We start from the raw sequence: 24,512 nt of genomic DNA, 5'->3' as shown, positions 1-24,512 counted from the left end.
ACTTTCCCGTATACACTGTGGCCAACTCTGAGATCTGGTGCTCACCTCTCTGAATTGCAGTTTTCCAAGTTCACATTTTAAAAAAACTGTGCCTGCTTAGCCACATTTTGTAAAACCAACGGTGAATTAGGAGACCATTTTGACACAGAGGTATGTGCTCAATGTAAGATTAAGAAAATATCAAAACTTTTTATTTTCTTAATGTTTTCCCCAGACCGTCATTTCAGCTCTTAGAGTTTTAAGAATTAATTTGTGCATAATTTTACCACACTACTTTAAATCAAGAGATCTGATTATTACACACAAACATAAAAATCACTTCAAAAGTATCCATACTGTCTGTCTGTCTCAGAAAGATGCAAAGAAAATCCTGCATTCAAATCTCATTAAATATTTATCAGATTATCTGACTTCAATTAGGGCTACTGAAATGAGAGCACCAGGGGGGTGGGGGAGACCAACCCAAACCTATCAGGGACCCAAATCACCTGCAATCAGAGTGAAGGAGAAGGCAAATGCCTTCTTGCTGTCTCTAAATTCAACAAGAATTTCAGACAAGGAAAATTATGACTTGTTGCTTACTTGTACGTGTGTCCTGTTATTTCATTCCTGACCATGACACAATCAACTAGCCACTTGGCCAGCAGCCCTGAGTTGTCATGACCAATCTGAACGGTCGTCAGCTTCCCCAAGTTCTGGCACTGAAATGAGTAACAGTTTTTGCTTCATTTAAAAAAGAACAGACAACACACACCCCCACCACATGCACGCATATGGTCAAATATATGCTTTTATTCAGTTTTCTAGTTCTCTGTGATTTAAAGAACAAGTATTTGCAAAATATTTGTATTTGCAAAGAGTATTTGCAAAAGCAGCATAATTATTTTAAGACAAGAGAAAAGAAACAAAACTGTTAAAAGCTTGTGGAGAGATGACATTCTTTGTTGGGAGCAGTCACTATGAATATTTCTGAGAAGTATTAATTACACATTTCTGAGTAAGGTGATAAAAAGGTGTGCTTTTGCAGAAGAAATAGACCTTCAACAGAAACAGCTTTTCAAAAACCCATTTGGAGCATACTGACCTTCAGCTGACTCACTCCACACTATGCAGCAGTCCCTAGATCCTTTATTATTTTCTAAGATTGATTTGCTTATTGTTGGCCCAAACAAAAATCACCAACATGAGACTCAGCATCACAAAGACACAGAAGAAGGAAAACAAGGCACTGTGAATTCCAGTGCAAGATTTAATTGTAGATGAGGCTGGCAACAACATCTGTTAATGTCACCTTAACACTTCCCTTGAAATACTTTGGTTTTCACTGCTTCTGATGCTGCCAAACAAGCAGCTTGGGTTGACATTTTCTACAAGTGGGTGGCTACCCAAGTTGATATTTTAGGAAAGCTTCAGCCAAAGGAATAATCCAGAACAGAATCAATATGGTCCTTAGAAATATCTAAACATGTAATTTTGCCTGTTAGAAGCCTGGAGACGTTTTCTACAAAACAGTAATATCTGAATGAGACGTGGGCATTTTTCTCAAAAATATCCTCTCTTTGTCAAAATCGACCTGCATTTGGCAAGAGGATTTTTTTGCTGTTGTTGTTGAAGATCAGTCTGCATATGCTCAGTGGATGCAACCTCAATTTCAGTAGCAGATTTTCCTACAAAATGACTCCTTAATGGATTTGGTACAGCCTGGAGCTAGAGGAGCTTGATGGGGCTTTCCCTGCAATTCCCTCCACCAGCTGCTTTGGCATGGCACCGAGCCAGCCTGTAATTGCTCGGTGGGAAAGCAGAGGGGAAAGCAAAGAGAGAACCCAAGCAAGCCCAGGGGAGAGAGCCCAGTGGGGATGGCAGCTCCTGGTGTGCCACGGGCGGCACCTCAGGCTGGGGTGTTGAAGAGCAATGCCAGACAAAGGGCTCAGAAGAAATTTGGGATTGGCCAGAGGTCAAAAGGGACCTGGGTGGTGGTTAGTGGAAAGACAGAGTGAAAGAAAAGAAAAGAAACTTGGAAGGGAGATGAGTTGGAAATAAGCACTGAAAGGGAAAATTAGGCAAGGAGGTGTGGAAGGGAATGAGACACGGAAATAGATAGGCAAGGTGAGGAATGCTGGGCTGGACAGGGACAGCAGCAAGGCCTGTGGTTAAAAGCTCACAGGAAACCTTCATCTCACACAAGAGGGGCAGGCTACTTTCCTGTACATATTTGAACCTACAGTGATGCTGAAAATCAGGACAGAATCTGAAATGCTGTGCTCTTTAAAACCCCTTATCAAATTAATATTTATTTGGAAGCATGTAAGGAAATTGTAAGGAAAATGTGAAGAGCACGTACTCACCTCAAATGTCATTTCTAGGTGGTTTTTAGGAATCTGCATGACACCACTATCTCCCAGCTCTCCTGACACGCATATCCACGGGTTTGATGTGGTTATTGCATTGCTTAGTTTTTTGATGGGAATTATCACTGACCTGTAAGGGATCACTGAGAACAGGCAGAGGGGGAAGTACGTTAGTCGTCTTGATTTTTTTTTAAATTTTTTTTTTTCCTTACAGCAATCGCAATTTCTGGGGCAAACCACTCCTTTCCCCTGCAGGCAAGCTCTCGCTGTGTGTCTCAGGAGCGAAGGGGAGCGCTCCGGCTGCGGCGGGGGAGCCGCACGGGGGAGCTGCAGCCCCGCGGCTGAGCCGGCACCGCGCCGGGCGGGACCCGCGGGAGATGCGGCAGGGCAAGGAGCGCCGCAGCCGGTCAACAGTCTGCTTTGGAAGGGACCTTTGGAAGCCATCTAGTCCAACCCCCTGCAGTGAGCAGGGTCATCTTCAACCAGAGCAGAGTGCTCGCAGCCCCGTCCAAGCTGACCTTGAAGACTCCCAGGGATGGGGCATTCCATCCCATCCCCTGTGCCAGGGCTCACTACCCAAAATGTGAAAAAAAACCCCTTCTTCCTTATATCTAACTAAACTGACCCTCTTTTAGTTTAAAAGCATCACCCCTTGTCCTACTGCAACAGGTAAATGATAAAATGTTTGTTCCCATCTTTCATATAGGCCCCCTTCAAGTACTGAAAGGCTGCATCAGGAAATGCTGGCATGGCTGCTAGCACCACAGCCACACTCTCAGGTCTGGTGTGTCTCTGTGGACATCCCCCTCTTGATTCTTACTCCTGTTCTTATTCTCTTACTCTTCTGCTTTTCAATCTGTACCACCCATACTGAAGACAAGGACTGCCACCCACCTCAGTTTGGATTTGACTCTGACACTGCACCTCCAGCACTGCAAGACCCTCTCTTTCCTGTGTGCCTCACAAGCTGCCTTTTGGACTGGGGAAGCTAAGCCAGCCTCTTTTACTTTTGTGTGCCAGCCAATCACACTGCACTCAAAAAAATACCCTCAAATTCCAAGCACTTGTGCTAAAGAAGAAAGCTGTTAAGCTGGATGCCCCACAGAAAGAAGGTAATCAAGGATGAATAAATCTCTTTGCGCTGCGGTAGTTCTGAGGGATTTATTGCTTTAAGAGGAGAAAAAGGAGAATGAGTGCCTGGTTTTGACAGCCACGTAAAACTTGCTTCACTTCACCCTGAACAGGCAGGAAAATTAAAAATAATGGCTGCCCAGGTGAATCCAAATAATTAGGTCATCTAATTGGATCTTGCTTTTTCTGCATTGTCCAATACTGGAGAGACAAAAATTCATTTCCAGATACCAATCCAATCTCTGCTCTTCTCCTTACAAGAGAGAGTGAGAAAGGCAATCTTTCTGGCATTTAACAAGAGACAAAAAGAGATTTAAGATACAAAGAGCACTAACTATTTCATCCTCTAAATCTTTGATCTCCTCTCAGTCTGAGGAGAGCAGACTGCAAGGATGCACACTAAATGAAGGCCAGAAAGAAGCATTAGGAGGTAGAGGACTTGTCTGGGAGGGAAGCTGAAAGAAACTATACAGAGAGCAGCACTCCCTGGTGATTACTCTCCTTTGTGCAATGCTCTTATCCAGAGCACTCCCACACAACCTTGGCTCTCCAGCTGGTTTCCCAGAGCAACACCAGCACCCAGGAGCCCCGCAGCAACAACCAAGGCTCCCAGATAAGGGCTCAGCTACTCAGGCACCAGCAACATCATCTCTTACAAACCATGACAGCAACTAATTTTTAGTCAGGGGGAAAAAAATTGATTCTCCAACTCACTGATTGTAGTGAAGACACTTGTGAAGCAGAAGTAATCCACAGCATTGAGTGAGAGCAGGTGATACAGGAACTGTTCCCGTTCTTCTTCACAGCGCAGGAAAGCGTAACGCTTGTAAAGTTTCCTGGGAGAAACAAGCACACGGCATTTTTGTTGTTGCTGTTGAAAAAGCACCAACTATCTTAAAAGATATTTGAATCTCAAAACACCAAAGAGTGGCTCTTAATGGGAGGTATGACTCCCCAACACAGAAGCTGCTAGAAACCCACAGAGGACACGTAAATGCGCTACAGATATTTCACAAGGCACTCTTGGCTCCACACTCCCACAGCAAGGCTACTGAGTTCATCTCGGTTTGGGGTTTGCTGCAAAGCACAGGTAAAAACTAACACTACTCACAGCAGCAGATCTGAACCAACATACAGCAGCCTCATTTCTTCCCTACACCTTCCCACTGTGGAATGGTCTCATCTGTTAACCACATCTCCCTACTGCTCCCTGCAGCAAACCCAGCAGAATGCACCAAGCAGCAGCTGGGGTCCTCCCACCACTCTGTCAGTTCAAGATCTGCAGGGCTGCAGTGTGGCTTGGATCAGTGCAGGGATCTGACCAAGAACTAATGCCTCCTTCCTGAAATCTGTGATGTGCTTTCCATGCAGATGAGCAGACTTTTGCTCTGCTGGATGGGCAGCACACCTCTCCCAGCTCCCCCCTGCCCTTCAATCACTTCTAGCTGGAAACCACAGTACCCAAACAAGGTGCCTGGCTGTACCCTAAGCAGTAGCACCTTGAGACAGCACCTTGACAACATCAAAGTAAAGGTTTGAAGAAAAGAGCTGGCTTACTTTGCAAGTGCCTGGTTGGAAAGCAGCTGCTTCAGGTGCTGAGACAAAAGCTTCTTCTCCAGAGAAAGTCTTATCCAGGCTCGGGCTCGCCCCACATCAGTCTTTATCTCACTCATGTTCTGAACATGCCTGAAATATGTGGGGAAGAAAATAAATAGATGAATCATAAAAATTCTGCATGCTTCAAATGGCAACATCCAGTGTGATGATGCAGCAAGTGTACTGGAAAATGTCTACTGACATAATTTCTGGAGAGATCCCCAGCAGGGCTCCCAGAACCCTGCACTGTGGCAATGAGATCCCCGGCAGCCCCAGGCTGGCACAAGGACATGTGGCAGCTTTTCCTGGGCATGGCAGCCCATAGGAGCTGCTCTGTGGTTGCCTGGCCAAGGTGAGGAGGGGTAAACCTGTTTACCCCTGCATTGCCCGAGGTAGGTGTTCTCATGGACAGTGCTAGGACTTAAAAATAGCAGGCACCTTGTGAGACCATCTCAGCTGTCACCTCAAGCTGCTGACTTGAACGGGTGTGTCTGGGAGGGCAGAGGACAAACACGTGTCCTGAGAGTCTCTCCAAGCCACAGTGGCTCTGAAGGTTCTAACAAAACCCCTTGAGAGCAGCAGCAATGGCACAACTGAGAAAAGGAGGACTGCTGAGGCAGAAACAGCAGCAGGAAGCTGCAAGCAGAATCACATTTTTAGGGCTATAAGAAGCCTTCCTGTAAGTGATAATTTGAACAGCCCTCCATATGTTTCATCTGTAGGAAAGTAGAACTATTCCAGAGGGGCTTTCTTCTACAGTTATGCTTTTTTCTTTTTAAGCTTTCCACATTTCAGTTTGGAGAATGCCAAAAACTCTAGCTTTAGAGCACAGGGAGTTTTAGAAGAGGAAGAGAACTGCCACGGCAGGACAAAGTTGCTTCCAAGAACTCCCCACTTGGTTAAATAAAAAGCAAGAAAAATGAGTAACAGTTTTCAGCAGGGGAAACAAAAGGCTCAAATTTCTTAATTTTCATGCAGTCTGCATGTTAAGTGCACAGGCAATTCAGCCCTCCAAATCTCCATGGCAGGCTCCAAGTACCATCAGCTGAAGTCTGAACTAATCCCAGTTGCAATTCACTGTCCAACTCCTGCAACTTCCTTGACAGCCCTCCACGCATTGCTGAATGTTGTGGAATGTGGCAATATTTACTCCAAAGGAAATCCAACAAAGTCGTGCTGTGACTGATGCTTTTTACATTGACTGCTATAGTCTCGTGCTTTCCCCCATCTGTTACACCCAAGTGTGTGCTTTGTGTTATATTTAGTCCCTGCATTATTTGAGAAAACTACTCTCTTGTTTATAGAGCCTCTAACAGAGCAAGCCCAGGACCTTTAGGGCAAATTTACAAAGAACAACTTGGAGCCGTCCAGAAATACGAGTTTCCTCTGCACAAATGAAGAGCATACAGAGCCCAGCAGCCCTGCTCTGTGCCAGGCTGACCTGCAAGGCTGAAGCCTCGCTCCTGGCATGGGAAAACCCTTCCTGGCTCAGAGCAGGGCAGCCAGCATTAGACTTTCCAGCAGAGAGCTGGACACGTGACCCGTAGTCCTTGAGAAAGAGGATGCATGCTACGGTCAACTACATCATGTTGAGACACTCTCCTCAGACATTTCAAGCCTTTTGAGATGGGAAGATCAAAGCACAGACTATCATCTCCCTCCCCTTCCCCCAAGTGCTCAGCTTGAATTACATCTAATATGAAACACTGAGCAGAATATGTTATTTCACTGTGAGAAGGTTCAAGTACAGATGGACTCAACCTTATTCCATGCACGCTCTGTGCCTCTTCACTACCTATGTCTGGTTCAGACTAGATAAGCATTAATTGTGCATTTGGGAAAAAAAATAAATATCTGCAAGCATGCAGCTTGCCAGAGATATTAAAAAGATTCAGTAATCAGTCTTGGTGTCAGCAAAAGCAGAGCGTAACAGAACAGAGCGTGCAGGAGCCCAAATTTATTTCACTGTCAGTTGTGAGAGTCAGAACAGCTCTATTTTTATCGGTGACCTAAGTGTAAGCACCGTATGCTCACCACTGCACAGCAAATTCTTCTTGTCATAGCACTGAACAGCCATTTCGATGCAACTCCCCTGGTTTGGACTTGCTTTTCATCCCATCAGTAATAAAGAAAAATCTATTTGCCCTGTCAAATGTAAGCCTGGGGTATGGTGAGACAAACCCTGTGCAAACAGCTGTGCTGACAGCAGAGGTTACAGCTGCCCAGCACCGCCGTGCCCCGGAGATGCTGAGCACACTCCCATGGCAGCACAGTCAGGAAGGAGCCTATGGCTCATCCCAGGCAGGCAGCAGGTCTTTGCTCAGCCTTCTTTTTGAACACAGCAGGTGAAGCATCACTGCTGTGGGCCCAGTGGCCAGCTCACATCCTCCAGGGCAAGCTCCCTGAGGAGGGAGGCACGACATGGGCATGACAGCAAGTGCTGATAGAAAGGAAGAGCTTGCCCAAAGGGGAAGGATCAGAAACTTGAATCCAGCTGGACCAAAGGTTTTGGGGAGGCCTTGATGTTGACTGGCTTGGTTGGATGCTCAGCAATGCCTGAAGGGTGAGCCCATGCTGGAAGCAGGCTGCAGCTGGAAGAGGGGTTGGAGAGATGAGGCAGATCTGTGCCAGGGGAAAGGCTAGAGGGAAAACCCCTGGGCTGGCTTGTGCCATTGAGATTCCATGCACAGAACCAAAATAATCACCCTGAGCATCTTCCTGACTACATCTGTGATGCCTAGCTTTTGGCGGGGGGACAGGGTGCAGAGGACAGACTGCAATACCTGTAGCACAAGCACGACTGTGACTCAGCCCTGCTTTTAAGTTGTTTACATAACCTTGCATGAGCCATCAGAAACAAGCCCTGCTTAAGGCAATGCTTAATCCTCCAGCCATTAGTTCAGTCTGCACCACAAGCCCTGCAATTTAACAATTACCCATCCTTCAACTTCAGCCTGGCATGCAAACAAATATTAGGCAGCATTCCTTCCAAGCAGGAGAAAGTATGCCTTGAGATTACAGATGACAAATTCAACTCACCATCTGCCCAGCATTTTTCTATGACCAGACATGTTCATGGACAATCACAAATACCCAAGATATTAAAAAAAGATAATGTTCTGCTTCTGTACTTCTTCTCTGAAGAGCAGTAAGAAAGACTTTTGTGATTCAAACAAGAGAGCTCAGATCCGTGCTGGGCTTTCATTACTCCAGTGGAAGACAGAACCCATGCACGCAGCAGTGAGCACACACAGCCTCCTCTGTCAGCAACCCCCCCAGCACAGGAGTTTCCGCTCCAGATCCTCCTTCATCCTTCCCTCAGACTGACCCTCCACATGCCTGTCGGTCTCCCAGGACTGGATTAAGGAGAGAGCTGCCACATCCCATGAGAGGGATGCTAAAATGGCAGACACATGTTCAAAATGACCTCTTGGCACTACACCCCCGATTACACTGTATGTATTCTCTCTCCCTCTTTTACATGTTGTTTTAGCAGTACTTGGCATGTCATGCTCTTTGAAATCAGAACAAATGACTCAAACTACAAAGCATCAAACTAAAAGGTTGCACACTGCAGGTGGGGAGTGATTTTTTTTTTCCCCCAGAAAAATCTGACTAATCTATCAACCCACATAGTAAAAACCACATCACTGTGATCAGGGTTTTGTGAACTAACTACAGTAAATCTCACTTTTTATCCTCAAGTTCTTTTGCCATATTTCTAGGTGTAAGAAGAATGTAAGAAGTGGTACTCATGTTGTTTTACACATTTAATTGCTCTCAGCTCTTTACAGATGAGCATTATTGCATTACTCCTCCTCCCTTTTCATGGCATGTTTATCCCACTGCAATCCTTAGCCCTGGCAAGACAAGTGTCAAAACAGTGGCCTGACCTGGCAGTGGCTTAAGCAAGGAGATGCCCTGAAGAACTTCTGCCTGCTGGTGTCACACCAGCCTCCACCTCGTCTGACTCTCTAAAGCCTTCTGGTTCCAAACAAACACTGCTTGAAAAGGCCTCCAGAGCCAGGCTGTGGTCCACTGGAGAGAACCTGCCCTAACTTCACATCCCAGCTTTAAACTCACCCAAATTCTAGGTCTGACTAAACTTCTAAACTTGTACATTTATTACTTTCTGCCATGAAACATTAGTTGGAAAGAACAAATATTGCTCAGGCATTATGAGCAGGTTTTTATGTCCCTTTGCTTTGCCGATGACCTGTACTTGCTGGGTCAGTAATTAAAAAATTAACTGAAAGAAACAAACTGAAAATACCAAGGAATTGAGCTTATTTGCTGTTATTTGTAGAAGCTGGCTTTATTACTGAAAGAACTCCCCTGGGACAACAGAAATTACAGTAACATAGGTGTGGTTTTCATTCTCTGTTCGCTAAAAAAGATCAAGTGGACACACAAAAAAGTTTTTCAAAACAGAAAGGCAACACACTGTAAATTTGAATGTGGGCTGAAGAGAAGGTTTAATTCTCCTTAGCCTTTGCAACCCAAAGCCAGTGAGGATCTTTACCTTATGCTACACAATTAAACCTACAATTCATGCTTTAGGAACCAAATTGCATACCTCATATCTTGTATCAGGGAAACCCTCAATGTAGGCAGAGTAATTCCTGTATCAGACTTTCGTCTTTCTGTTCCACCACCAACTACATTGGAGAAAATACACATAGTTAACACAACACTACAGTGATAGTCTGCAATGCATTTGTTCTACATACAGCTGAAAACAATCTTAAGTGGCTGGTAGCTGCACTGTATCTGTGCATTGTCATTAACTCTATCCTGGAAATGTAGAAGTAGACAAAATGAAAATTCTGAATATATTACCTATTCCTTCCTTAACCCAGCACTGAACTTGGGAGACCTAGCTTCCTTTTTTTGTGTGTGAAACACTTAACTTCAATCTGTACAGCAGTGAGTTTTATTAGCAAGAAGTTTCTATGGAAAGCTCACAACTGAGAAAAAGTCAAAATTAAGCTACAGTAACATATTCAATGCAAAGAATGCTATGCATTTCTGTGCTCTGCTCTGATCAAACCACTTTGTGGTGACACATTTTGCTCTCAGGAATTTGTGCCTGCCAGCCAGATTGTTCAGCGCATTACTCATTGAAGCTTATTAAAAAGTCCTTTCATGGGAGAGACTAGTTTGTCCATAAATGCCTCTTTGAAGACTGATCATACAAGTTTCCATCTGCAGGATCTGAATTGGAGAGTCCTTGCAAGATGACCCACTGAAGTTCAGAGACTTTTACTACAATACCCCAGCCACTGGGCAGGGACATCTCAAGATTATCAGAAAACCTCTCTTAAAACACAGAAGTAGTTTAGTCATTGTAAGGGGCCAAGACAAAGCAGAAATTGAGCACCTGGACTGATGGACAGAGATCACTTACACAATTTCTGAACTGTACCACCCACCAGTAAAAAGATCTACTGAACATGGAGTTATTAATATTGGGATTTGAGAGACAGATTATGCTCACTGGAAAAAAAAAAAAAAAAGTCAGCTCTCTTATTCCCAGCTCCACACTTGCAGCTTCTTCAGAAATTCTCTCTCATGGAGACACTGCTTCTCTTACCTCACTCAATGCTCATTAAAAGGGAATGAAGGTAGTACACATACATCATGTGATTTTCCAGACAAGGATGGAAACTATGTTCCTTTGCCTCCAGTGATTTCAATCCATTTTGTCCAGACATCACAACATCCCCACAACGATTATGAGAAGTCTCAAAATGTAAATATGATATTAGCAAGCAAATACACTGAAAATCCTGCACGGGTTTCATGTGGTTGCACTGTTCCTCCCATGGCCGAGTTCATTTGCTGTGATGGACTTCTCATGGAGTCACCTGCCAAGTACTCACCTGGGGACTCTGCACTGTGCTCTTGCTTCTCTTCTCTCTCCTGGTACTGAAGCAAATGGGACCACAATGCAGATTTCCCCTGAAAATAAAAATAAAAAATATAGGCAAAAAATAACCAGTAATGGCCAATAAACATGGCAGAATAATGGAATGGCATTTGAATGGGTAAAATGTTCAGTAATGGAAGCCAATCCTTCTCTCTTGGGCCATGAAACCTCAGGAAGAGTGGACCACCCCACTGATTCAGCAGTCACACCACCCACCTTGTTTCTTTGTCCTCCCTCTGGGTTTCCTTTGTGAAGGTTGAAAGGGAACAAACCAAACACGTACTTGACAACATCACCGCAATTTCCAGAGGGGAAAACCCCAAAACGATCCCCCCATAAAAACCCAAACACCAAAAACTCCTCAAACCTTTGCAAAATATGAACCAGGGACACCAATCCTAAAGACACCTCCTGCTTTATCCTGGAGTTACACCATTGAGTAGCAGCTTAGAAAGCAGAGATGGCATTCAGTATCTACCAACCTGCTTGACCTGCAGACCATGGCTCCAGATTCTTTCTAGCAGATCACAGAGACTGGCAATCAGTGTATTTTCCTCCAGACCTGTTATGTTGGCTTCTCCATGTCCCAGCTCAACTGCTTCATGGCCCATCTTCTCTACCAACATGCGTTTAGTCTATCAAAAAAAAAAAAAGACCCCAAGAGTTTCTAGGACTGTTATCCAACAAGGAACAGAATTAACAGATGAGTTTACTTACACATGCCTAAACTAGAGACCATGGCTAATAGAGAGAAACTTCAAATCTATTTGCAGAGACTGTAAATTAACAAAAATAATTATATTAAAAAAATTTTGCCTAATTACTTTGAATCACAGAATACCCTGAGTTGGGAGGGACCCAGAAAGACCATGTCCAGCTCCTGTGCCTGCACAGCACAGCCCCAAGGGTCACACCATGTGTCTGAGAGCATTGTCCAAACACTTCTTTAACTCTGCCAGACTTGGTGCTGTGACCACTTCCCTGGGGAGCCTGTTCCAGCTGTCCTACTTCTATACCCTTTATTAATTGTCCTATTTCTATGCTGGTGATTTATTACCAAGCAGAGTACAGAATACATGCTCAGTCTTACTTAGCTTCTGTTTTAATTCTTGTCACAGCTAATAAAGTTTAACACTCAGGTAAAGGAGTATATTACCAACTGCAACAGAACACAAAGAAGTTTTATGTCCATGGCTATGAAAGCTTCTTTAATACCAGGAACTGTTACACTTCATTTGCTCTGCATAAACAACATGCACAAGCCACTCGTGCTGAATTCTTCCCTTTTGACCACAGGTCTCCAGGCCATTCTGTTTAGGCTACATGTAAATATGAACAATTAAAGGAAATCCTCCAGAAGATGTCTGATCATGCTGATTCTCCTTCCTGTCCTTTCTACTTCCATCAACTTCAACTGCATAAACAGAAGAGCGAAAACACATTCCCTTCTCTTCCAGCTGTTGAAAAACACTACAGGGCTATCCATCCTGCAATAACCAGGTACTCCAAAAGAACCACGCCATTCCAGCTGTGAACGAGGAGAACATCTGCAGGTGCTCTTTGAGCTCACTGCAATCCAGGGGAGAGCACCCAGGGGGTGACCTACCTTCATGCGACATTCCTTCAGCAGCCCTTCCACAAATTTCCAGTTGGTCTGTGCAATCACAGCTGGAGAGAGGTCTGACAGTTTGGGCTGCCTTAAATTTTTACCTAAACTCCTTGCCTCCTGCATGTATTTCTAAAAATAAAGAGAATAATTTTAGATCCTACAGGTCAGAGAGACTCTCCTCATCCTAGGCAAGCAAGGTGATGAAAACAAATGAACTAGTGTTAATCTAGAAACACAATCTTGATTTGTCTGATGCTTAGATGTTAGGCTGGAGAAGTGAAATGATCCCTTTTGACAACAGAAAAAGCAAGATATTTCCCTGGATTGGTACAGAATCAGTCAATATTAGCCAGTGAACTGTGCTGTTAGTCACTAGCATGAAGTTAGGTACAAGTGCATAAAGTGTAATACCTTCATTCAGCAATAAAGCCAAAACACCCAGAAAGTTTCTTTCCACTGTTGTTTCTCACTTAAATATTTTTTAATTGTCCAATTTGTGACCAGACTATACATGAATAGAAAAAACCCTCCTGAAAATAAATCATAAGAAGCAGAAATACACTTAGTGAACTTACACTTAGAGAAAGATTTCATCCATTACTTTTCATCTAGATAAGTTATGCAGGAAAAGCGAGACTTGATCTTATTCTCAATTAACTTCTTGATTGCAAGTGAAGCTCATTTTAAACAGAATTGACACTTGGGATCATTCATGTTCTTACTATGGTAATTGTAAAGTATGGACAAAAATCAGCATACTCTTTAAAAGAAGATCCAAGCTATAATTGAAGTCTTTCAAACTTTCCTGTTCCACTGCCATGTCTTCAGGGGTAGGGTATTTTTTTGCTTTGGTCTGGTTTTTTTGGGGGTATTTTTTGTTTGGTTGTTTTTGTTTTTGTTAAGCTAAAATCCACAAACAATCAGCACATGACCACTGGCCCCAGCATCAGTGAGAGAGCTACATGCTGAGCAAGGCTGAGAAGTCGGCCACAACTACCAAAATGTTCTTTGAGCATTGCTCATAATTTTGTCTTAAAAGGAGCAAGATAATAGAATATTGCCAAATAAAAGTATTGAAAAACAGAGCTCACAGCCTGGTGTGGGAATGCTCTGTTTCCACAGTGGGTTTTTGTCCTGTTAATGATGCTTCTCTGGGGGATGGCATGTGACAATGACCAGTCCTTCCTGGAAGGAGCAGATCACATCCCTTCATGGAATTCTTGCTGCTGCTGGCTGGATTTTCTGGGGAACTGAAAGGTCACTATGGCTGCTGCATCCTTGGAGCTTTCTGTCTGGGCAGAAAATTTATTCCATGGAAACACAGGGTGGTTTGGGTTGGAAGGGACCTTAAAGATCACATAGTTCCAAACTTTCTGCTTTCAGGTGGGCACGGACACCTTCCAGTAGATCAGAAAAAGCAAAACCAAAATCTTAACACATTGAAGTTAATTGAAATAGCAAATAGCTCTCCCCCCTCCCCCCACCTTTTTTTTTTTCAAATGGGAGTACAGTTTTTCTGATGCAATTGGATTTTCTCAACACAGAAATTTGGGCAAGAACCACTTAGCATCACCCTAACAGGCCAGACGAGAATGTAGGGTTCTGCCATGAAAAAGCTCTGTTCCACTGAAATTCTCAGTTAGGTAACTACAGTTTCAAAAATACTGTAAGAATTTTATAATATTTCAAAAACTACAGGTGGGAATAAAAAAAAGAAAGTTACAGACAATGAAATTATGTTGTTCAGCAAGCAACCTCACAAGTGACTTCCATCTCAGTGCAAAAATTAACAGCAAAATCAGTAAAAAGTAATACAGGGAATACATAACTAGAAAAATAAATATTTCTTTCTAAATGTGAAGGGATAAAAAGTGTGGTTATAGTCTGAAGAGTACAAAGTACAGATAACCTTATTCATTGTATAGCTTCTTATTATATGCAAATTTAAAAAAACCCACACCAAACTCTAAGGTTCCAGAGAAGACTAAGGGTGGGCTAAGAGAATCACTTGATTGCCCTCTGCCTGTTCCAGCATCAGTGCAGCACCACCCTTCTTGCACACTGGGATGCAATGTCCAGCAGCCAGAAAGCAATGCTCTTGGGATGTGGCACCCTAATCTGAATTGCCAGGTGAGCAACATGGGGGGAAAAAAAACCCCAAGACGAAACAAAATTCTTGTCTTTTAGCCTTGGAGCCACTGTGCTTTCCAGGGACCTGGTGCGGAAGCTCCTTTCCAGCTACTTTTCTGATTATAACCACACTTCCAAGCGCTACAGGGACATGCTCATACTCTACGAGAAAGGGGCAGGTTTGAGGCGCAGCAAAGACAGAGGTTCCTCATGCTAACAACATCTCAAAAGCAGCTTTCAACAAGAAAAACTAAAACATACCAGGCAGCATTCAGAGAAGGATTTTTTAGGAGGCCGTGCAGGAGGGGGTGGTCCCTGATCCCACTCCCAGAAGGCCATTGAGTTCTGACGAAGCAAAAGCTCCTCCGATGGCTAAGAGGAGGCAGATGCCCCAATGGCAGAACAGTCAGAAAGAAAGAGGAGACAAAGCAAAAGAAGCATGCATATGATCCACAGCCAAAAAAAAGAAGCAAGTAAATACATGACAACGTACTGAGAAGGCTCTGCTGCCATATACACACACGAGGCACTGTTTAAAATATACTTGCAAAGCCATGTTAGCAAAAATAGCAACAAACAGGTACAAGTGCTGTTTTGCTGTGTTTCCATGAAACATTGTTCAAAGCTATGGTTGAAGAGTCCTCTCATCCACTCAGGGTCCTTTGGAGAGCAAACTCCAATACTGACCAGCATTGCTGAGTGAGTTTTACCACAAAACAGCATGAATGTTATATTTTTGCTAGTGACATACAATAGAAGCATATGGACACCAATGGAAAAATGTGGCAGAAAATATTTAATGAAGGATGAGGAACTGAAAAGATGGGAAAGAAACACATGTACGTGACTGACATTTACAAGATGCATGGGAGTTTCCAAGCTTTAGGCATAAAAAGGCCCCAAAGTCTTAACCTTTCAAATAGGCATACTCATGTCAGAACTCTACGTAAGAGAAAGGAAAAAGCTCCTTTAAAAAAAAAAAAAAAGAAAGAATCCTGCCTCATTCATTTCTACATGGCTGACATTTATTCAAGGACTTGACTTTTCCAGAGACTTCCACGCTGGCCAGAGTTTGGCAGCTGCACTGCTAGGCTCTGCTGTCTGTGTGCAGTAACACAGCCCGGGTCTAAATCAGCAAATCATTTCCCTGATGACAATGATGCTGTCTTGCTCCAAAATAACAAAAGCACTTTATTTATGTTGCGTGCTTTGAAGTTGTACAGCATCAGTGACAAGCGGAGAAGCATCCAAACGGCTACAGAGACCCAACCAAACCGCACAGTAGCCACAAAACTGCCCCAAGTAATCGGCACATTGTTGTCCAAACCTCCACCTGCTGGATCACAGCTCGTGCTGCCCTCAGATGAGGCACCCACCTCCCTCATGTCGTTGTCCAGCCCGATGTGCTCCGAGTGCTGCCGCAGGCGGTCCTTCCTCCGCTGCGTGGTGGCGCTGCGGCTGGCCCAGCGGCTGGGAAGACACACAGGGGAGAGACACATGTGAGCACAAGAAAAGCAGGAGGGAAAGCCTGGCTCAGGAGCTGAAGGACATGAAATGGGTCTGCAGCAAAAGAAGGGAAAGCCCAAGCTTGGACCTTGCAGTAAACACGAGCGCGAGCTGGTGCCTGGCCTCCCCATGGGAAGCCACCTGGGAGGTGACAGACCAGCATGCACTCAAGGGACAAAAATCCCAATGGAAACATGCCCAGGTGCCTGCCAGGGTCTCCAGTGAGAGCTCCTGGTACCTGAAATGCAGGTCATGCCACATCATTGATGCCATCACCAGGTAGGTCACTATGCTTAGTTACCTAACACCACTGCTGCGTTTGAAGAGGTTTGACATGAACAGCACCTTTATCAAAAACCAAAATACAATTATTTATTTTGAGTAGCAATTTCTATGATTCTGCTTTTCTGTGAAAAGTGCTACTTCTCCTTTCTCCACTTTCTGTGGTACTCCCAGGAATTATTTGAGACAAATTTCTCTTTGCAATTTTAACAACTGTTACTGGGTGCACCTATGTCTAAAGGTTATAAACAATACTGATGGTTCCTGGGATTAGTCATGTTGCTGCTTTCACCTTATCTTTTTTTTTTTTTTTGCATTTAGTTTCTAAGTACCACAGAAAGCCTGGGGTTTTTTTCCACCTGCTCATGTACACCCAGCTGAACCTTTCCTCTCTCCACACAGGCGGCATTGGTGAGGACAGCAGTCTCCAGATCCCAAAAACGTATTTCTGTGTGCACTCCAAACAAAAGTATATACAAATAAAATTTGGGATCTAACAGTTTGGGCAAGAAGTTTCAGCAGGCAACACAGGGAGATGAATGCCTGGGGAGGAAACTCTTCCACAGAGCTGGACTTGGGTTCTGACATGTTGGGCAAAACACTGGGGATGTGCAGGAAGGGAAATCTGACCCAAGAGTAGTGCAGGGATGTGGCTCCCAGTGACCAAAAAAAGGCCTCTGTTTCCAGAGAGAAGGACTTTGAAAACATGCACATAGCTATCTTCATCAGTTCCTTAAAAGTCAATCTAAGACTGAATTTGGGCTCACCACACACATACAAAGGGAAAAAAAGCCACAGGAACTGTTGGTTAAACAAAGTCAAACTGAAGTCCCATTGTACCTCAGAAATAACATCAAGAAAACAAGTACAAAGGAAGAAATCTGGGTCTGCATGTGATTATGGTTCATCACCTCAGTATCCCATATGACAACACATTTATTTTTAAAGCAATTTTATTTTTTTTTGTGATCTCAAGTCTCTGCTAACAAAATGAAACAGCCCAATAGGTGTTTGCACAGCAAATGCTGATAACCTTCTCAGAAGAACACATCACAGGCATAAGTGTCTTTGCACCTTCACAGACATCTTAAAAATGTACAGCCCGAGCTCAATAAGTCACCATTTAATTTTTTTTTCAGAAGCAACAGCCAAAACCTTGTTAGATGACAAAGAGGGGAAAAATAACCCTTGCATTTGAATAATCTCAACAAACAGAAATGTCACGGAAAAACTGTTGAACAGAGGATAGCAGATATTAATGTGACTTTACCCACTTGGTTCCCGAGACCTTTCACTTATTGCAAGCCAGGACCATGTTTATGTTTCACACAACAGAATGCCAACAACACACTGGAAATTAAGTTACAGATCAAATATTACCCCATATGCTAGTTTTTCTGCTCCAATTTATATGGTTATTTTCTGAATTCTAAACAGAGCTTGGATCCATCTCCACCTGCATTTCTGCATTTACTGGAAGATGAAAGAATTGCTTTAAGTGTCCTTTGAGGGAAAACATCTCCCCAAAGGTGAAAGCAGAACGAAAGCCACAGAATAATTACAAAATAACACACCACCATTAAAACCATTTTCAGTTCATTCCAGAGCTGTACTTCATCTGGGAGACAGCACAGACCATTTTCCAGGTTATTAACCAGAACTATTTGAACACTTGAATCATACAAAAGTGAGGACTGTTGGATGTTTATGAAAAAAAAAAAAAGACTGCTGCTCATTAGCTGGAGCAATTACACACAGTGAGCTGCACATCCCCTCTTTTCCAAACTCTAAGTTGAGGAAGAGGAGCTGTTGAGTCATTGGGTGAGGTCTGTACATTCAGATGCTGCTCTGAATCTCTCTGGGAGGTTTTGTGAAGATCTAACAGCAGATAAACAGGATTAAGCAGCTAAATCTTTTAAAGCCTTTTCTTTACTGGGTCACATAGAATTTTCACAAAACAGTGCTTCAGTATTACAATAACCATTCCCTCTCCTCAGCAGTGACTGCATTTCATATTGCTCTTCCTCTCCCTGCAACCAGTTGAAGTGATTTTAAGGGGATTAAAGCCCCAGTGGATGTACCACGCCTCCATGGCTGCTGAAATCCCGTGTGGGTACCTCAGCTGGCCCTGTCATCAGCTGCTGCTTATTCACACCTCAGCCCAGGTGCTGCCAAAGCAGCAAGGAAAGCTGTTCTCCCTCCAGCAGCCCTTTGCTTGCTGTCAGCCCTTAGACATTGGCTTTTCAGATAACCACTGCTGCCTGTGTCCCTCCTCTCCTTGTCCTGCTGCTCAGCCTGGATGCTGCCCAAGGACTCCCGAACCCCAAAAATGCCTTCTCCCTTTTAGTTTTTTGCTGGCAGGGCCATGAGCATGGACTACTGGCACACTTCATTTATTCCTCACAGTGGATGCATTGCTACAAGCACCAGCTCTCTGGGGATGGAGCAGACACAGCTCAGGTGCAGTGCTGCAGGGAGCCCAGGGACAAGCTGCCTCCATGGAGAAATGAGGAAAGGCTCATTGCAGTGTGTCTGTCTGTATCTAACTCTCATATCCACAGATGAATGCTGCTCACCTACAGGGACTGAGGAAAAGCAGTGATATTTCAGAGCAGGGACCATGGAACACTGTGCTCAGTTCAACACATGGAAATGAAGTAGGGCACCTCCAACTAAGACCTTTGTAATATAAAAGCAGTCAAGTCAGCATCATTTAGTATCAAATTAGACCCAACAAACCTATTCCCATAGGAATAGGCTTGCAGAGGTTGGAGGGAATGTAATGGTGACATTTGAAACATCCCATGTTAAGCACCATCTTTTACATTTCTATAATAAAAGAGGTAAGGTAGTCAGCAGCAAAGCTGCACTGCCAGAAACCATCTAGGAAGACAGCACCTCACACCAGGGACTGGCCATGCTGTACTGTGACCATGTGTAAGTATCTCTTTCTTCCCATACCTTCTCTCTGCCCCCCCCCTTTTTAAAGCTCCCTGGAGAAATGAAGAAATTATGTCTTCCCAAATCAGACATGTGTGTAGCAGGCAAGATTTAGACTGCAAAACACGAACATGCTGCTAGAGAACTTCTTTCTCAGATGGATCTAACCAACATTACTATTAACATGAAAATCACTATTGTAATTTACAATCCATTTACAGTGATAACAGAGAGAAGGAAAGAGACAAATGCACTTGTCTGTAGGACAGAACCTAAATCTCCTCATAAACACCATCTCACGAGGCAGGCCACTATTTACATCTGCAAATCATGACAATACTCATTCTACCTATATAGGTCCATCAAAGGAGTTATCTGAGTTTCTGCATTCACAAATTAGCACACAGTTGTAGTACAGCCTCCAGCAAACCCCCCTAAAACATGCACACATTAAACACACACAGCCTGCACATGCAAACTCCTTGTAGGGCTCACATGTCATTTGTGTGGGGCTGTACAAGAGATTCCAAGTCAAACACATGTCAGAGCAAACAAGAAAAGGAACATTGAAACTGGGCTCCACCTGATCATGGATGGGCTGACAGGGGAGGGGATGCACAGTGTGAATCTGCTCCACGGTGAGGAGAATGAAGGCTTAGATGGAGACTTAGGCACCTTTTCCATCTCTGCCATAGGATGAAAGAGGAAAGCTCTGAAACTGCTCATTGGATGGACAAAAATTAGTAAAATGCCTTAAAGAGAGTGGCCTTGCACTGACAGGCTCTTTCATCAGTTCATATGAAAAGAAGTGATTTTAAAGGGTGGCACACACAACTGTCACCCTCCGTGAGGAAGAGCTGTAGTGAATTGGCAGCATCACCTGCCCTGAGGAACCACTGTCCTGTGAGGTATTTAATTTGCAAGTCCCTTGAGACAGGAGTACTATTCAGAGGAGAGCAAATGGAATAGTGGATGCAAGGATGTCAATGCCCATTTTTCCCTATCAGCTTTAATTCTGCACAGCTGTGTTAAAATGATATATTAACTCAAAGAGGTTAATTGCACTTTTCCTGCCTTGCACCAGCTGAGCAGAGGATCAGTAGCTCAGGAGACTCACCCATCAGGTTCCAAGTCACCACAAGATGTATTTCCTATCTCAGAAACCATCTTTAAGCACAGATTGTCAGTCACCCTTTATTCCTGAAAATGAATATATTGGAGTACAAGTGGTTCATATTTTCATTGCACCCATCAGAGTTTTGCTACATTAGGTTACCTGAAGTATAGGAACTGCTTGTTTCAGATCTTCTTATGTAAAAAGTGAGCTTTTACTACTCACAAAATTTAAATAACTTCAGTGCTGGGTGTGGATGGCTCACTGCTGACTCATTTTATGCCCACCTAGATGCACTGCAGAGATGCCACTCTATATTACTTGCAATTGTTTGGCTTGATTAAAAAAGAAGATATCTTCATTTAACACAGCCTTGAAACAGTACCCAACAGACAGGGGGGCAGTAAAAGGCCATATTATATGAAGCACTCATTAAAAGAAAAAGATCATTTGGCATACAAAAAATAATTTAGTGAAAACCAGAACAAATTCTGTCATCACACAGAGACACATCAACCCCTCTGTGTTCTATATACATCATATTTCTTTTAAAATCATTACCTGGTGTTAAATGCCAGCAACAAGCAAAAAAAGAGTCCTGTTTAAAAATGAGGAGGGTCATAGCCCCAGGCAGATAAACTCTGCACACTTCCCACCCTGAAGGAGGGGGCTGAAGATGAAGGTCACAGGACAGCACTCACCAAGTCATGTCATAAAACGGAGCACAAAAAGAAACCAATTCCATACACTCCTAATGCATGGGTTTTGTAAATAAATACTGACACAGTGGTCAGATCAGCAAAACACAGCTTGGGAACGAATGCCTGCAGAAAGCAAACAGCTTCTGCAATCTGCATCATGGGTAAGAGCAACACATCACTCAGCAAAAGGTTAGGGGCCAAGAACAGTGGGATCTGTGCTTGGGGACTTGCACTGTGCCCTCCTTTGGGGACTGCTGCAGGAAAGGCAGGATACAGAGGACAGACCAAAGCACAAGGCTCACAGGAAGCTGGGATGCAAGTGAGAGGGCTCAGGTGATAGAAGTGGCCAGGGCAGGAAAGAGGAAACAAGCTGGTCAGGAAAGTAAGCAAGGAGGAAAAGCAGGGTTCCAATAAAGAAGTGGGAGGGAAAGCAGACCTAAAGAGATAGGAAGGCAAAAAAAGGGTAATTAAACCCATTTTGTAAGTGTGTAACAAAGCAAACCCTTCATTTGAAAACCAAAAGAAGCAAGAAAAAAATGCATTCAGTTGTTCTTTGAAGGCATCCAATACAAATTGCCAGAATGCAAATATATTCCCATGCTTGGGAAGCACTGTTTTCCTCTGCAATACTTAATCTCATTTATCAAGCTTCTTAGTACAAATTAAGTTACAAGGTAATCAATTAGATTGAAAACACAGCTTGTTTCATTGTTTTAATTTTGCACTGTAAGCATATTCCCCCTAATTTAACAATTAGCTAATCAAAAACCATGAAGTGTTTATGTAGCTTGGCTTTTTGTCATTCAAATTCCACTCCTGCAAATGCCTCAGCCAGTGGAGTTCCAACTACAATTTTAAAGCCTGGCAGAAAATGCACACAGGGAAGAAGGGAACACATAGAAAACCACAGTGTGCTGCTGAGGTTTGAGAAAGGAAATGAGGGCTCTGGGAACCACAGCTCTTTTTCAGAATAACAGAGAAATGGCCTGAGGGACTGCAGCCTGTTTGCTCCTGGGATGCTTTCTAGGAGGACTTCTGCAGAAGCCACTGCTTTACATGGCTACAGCAGCATGGAGGGGATGCTCTTGTACCCAGAGGAAGCTGTAGCTGCTCCCTGTACATTCAGAAGGTTTTCCCATGACGTAGGAGATGTATCAAAGGCAAGCAGCACAGAGGGAGTCCAAGTGGGACACTGCTGCCTGATGGGAAGGAGGACAGAACTGGGGGGTTGTTTTGTTTTGGGTTTAAATTGTTTTAATTACAATTGTTTAAATTGTTTAAATCGCAATTTAAATTTAAACAATTTTAATTGCTTAAATCAGGATCTAGAACTGAAACTAGAAGTGTTTGTTGTCTGCATTATATCTGTGATTTAGATATAACATATTACACATGTTGACAGCCCAGTAACTGACAGAGGTATTTTCAGTGCTCCTCTTGCTTACAGGAAGGGAACAGCTAGATAACATTATGAGCTCTGGTTATATATTTGTTAGTTTATCAGTCCAGAAAGGGAAGCAATAAATCCCTGATTGCTGGCCACTGAGGACATGTTTTCATTAAAACTGCTTTGAATTGGTTTATTTGCTACTGTCCAGCAACAATTGACTGCAACATGGGAATTATTCCCCCTTTCCCACAAATACACTTCCATAAAAAATTCAGGACAAAATTTGCTTATGTAAAACTGAAGCCTGCAAAAATAATTCTCATCTACACAGCAATATTCTTTGCATTAATTTTATAATATAAACACATAATAGCTACACCTGAAGAGTCTGGAAACGTAGTTGGAATGTTCTCTTAGCCCATGCTCATAGGCAAAGCTCCAGTCCTGTAAGTAAAACCTATCCCCAAGAATCATACACTGGGAAATTCAAATTAATGGAAGGTTATACTTCAACTGATTTTGTGGTCAGAAGAGTCACGCTGCATTTGCAGAAGGCAAGGAAAAGCTGTTCTATACACGGGTGTAAAATCAGCAGCATTACATGTCCTAAATGGGAGAGAAAGAGTCTTCTCAGCTGCTCACATGAAAATCAGGCAGAAGAAAGATATTAACAGATGGTCTTGAGATTTTCCAATTACAAGCCTTTTTGGCAACACACAACTGGAGGAATTCCAAACATTTGTCACTTTGACATCCCTTTGTGGTAAGCAATGGGATTTTGGTACTTAGAAATTCTGAAGCATGCTGCAATCTGAATCGAAATCATCACTCAAGGAGTTAAAGCCATTTTAGAACAGGTACCAATCTAACAGAAGCAAATCTTTGGAGCATAAGGAAACTATTTTTAAGTGATGCTTATTAATAGATTCACTATGATTTTGCAGTAGAGACAGAAGATTTAAGCAACTTTAGGCAGGCTGGGCACACTCACACTGTTGCTGACACTGTGAAACTGAAACCCACCCATAAGCATAAGAAGCAGAGTGCTAAGTACAGCATCTCACAAGATGAAGAAATCCTCCATTCCTCAAAGGACCATCACCCATACAATTCTGTCTCCATCTGCAGAAAGCCTGAAAGCAAAGGAACTTTGAAATATACATTCCTCCTTTTTGGTTGCTTCTGGGGTTTTAAAAATTTCTTTTAAAGAACTCAATTTACTTAAACATTCAGTGCTTAAGGATCTCTTATATTATCATTTGCAATTCTTTTTCCTAGCAGGTTATTCAAAAGGCCTTAACTAGCATTGGTATGCACAAAAGGTGTTTAAATAGAACTGAGTGGGCACATGTGTAAAACAAGAGGTAGCTTGAACATCTGGACAACTGTAGCCTTTGAAGCTCTTGGATTTGGCTCTGTGCTCCCACTACCAGAAGCTGAAACTGAGGGCTTCAGCTGATAAATTATTGAGTTTGTAATCAGTGACACACAAATATTTCACTTTTGAGGAGGGAAAAACCCCTCATTCATGGGTTTTGCAGGAAGAAAGATTAAAAATAAAGGAATGTAAAGCGTATCCGTGCTCCAGGTTCACATTTTGCATTAAGTAAATGAACCATGCAATGGCATGCTCAATTCCACAGCTACAGGTATCACTACCCACTTATCAAAGTGCACCACAGAACCTTATCAGACTCCAAAAAGAAACTCAGGTACAGAATCACATACTTTCCACCCTCATCAAGTTATTCTTCCAGGGTATTCCGATGTGGCAACTGAAAGAGAGCTACAAAAATCTCTGGGTCGTGTAATAACAGCTAACAAAAAGAAAGGAAC

At 43.2% G+C, this 24,512-nt stretch overlaps 1 protein-coding gene across 6 annotated transcripts in view; it reads right to left on the bottom strand.

Annotated features, from left to right (window-relative positions):
• The window catches only part of DENND5B (DENN domain containing 5B), a 102,253-nt gene that overhangs the window by 4,831 nt on the left and 72,910 nt on the right, over positions 1–24,512 (bottom strand). For 3 of the 6 annotated variants that reach the window (XM_038155669.1, XM_038155671.1, XM_038155670.1), the window contains 10 exons: positions 16,120–16,213; positions 15,005–15,115; positions 12,611–12,742; positions 11,487–11,639; positions 10,958–11,036; positions 9,652–9,733; positions 5,037–5,165; positions 4,194–4,315; positions 2,346–2,491; positions 583–701 (listed from right to left, as the gene is read on the bottom strand). In XM_038155669.1, the coding sequence (XP_038011597.1) occupies positions 583–701; positions 2,346–2,491; positions 4,194–4,315; positions 5,037–5,165; positions 9,652–9,733; positions 10,958–11,036; positions 11,487–11,639; positions 12,611–12,742; positions 15,005–15,115; positions 16,120–16,213 (1,167 nt within the window). The remainder of the gene's footprint in view (positions 1–582; positions 702–2,345; positions 2,492–4,193; positions 4,316–5,036; positions 5,166–9,651; positions 9,734–10,957; positions 11,037–11,486; positions 11,640–12,610; positions 12,743–15,004; positions 15,116–16,119; positions 16,214–24,512) is intronic. The other 3 variants (XM_038155672.1, XM_038155673.1, XM_038155674.1) reach the window with 1 other exon arrangement.

Source organism: Motacilla alba, chromosome 1A, assembly GCF_015832195.1.
Source record: "Motacilla alba alba isolate MOTALB_02 chromosome 1A, Motacilla_alba_V1.0_pri, whole genome shotgun sequence".
Lineage (NCBI taxonomy): Eukaryota > Metazoa > Chordata > Aves > Passeriformes > Motacillidae > Motacilla > Motacilla alba.
Note: the sequence above shows the minus strand (reverse complement) of the source record. Positions and strands in the feature narration are given on the sequence as shown.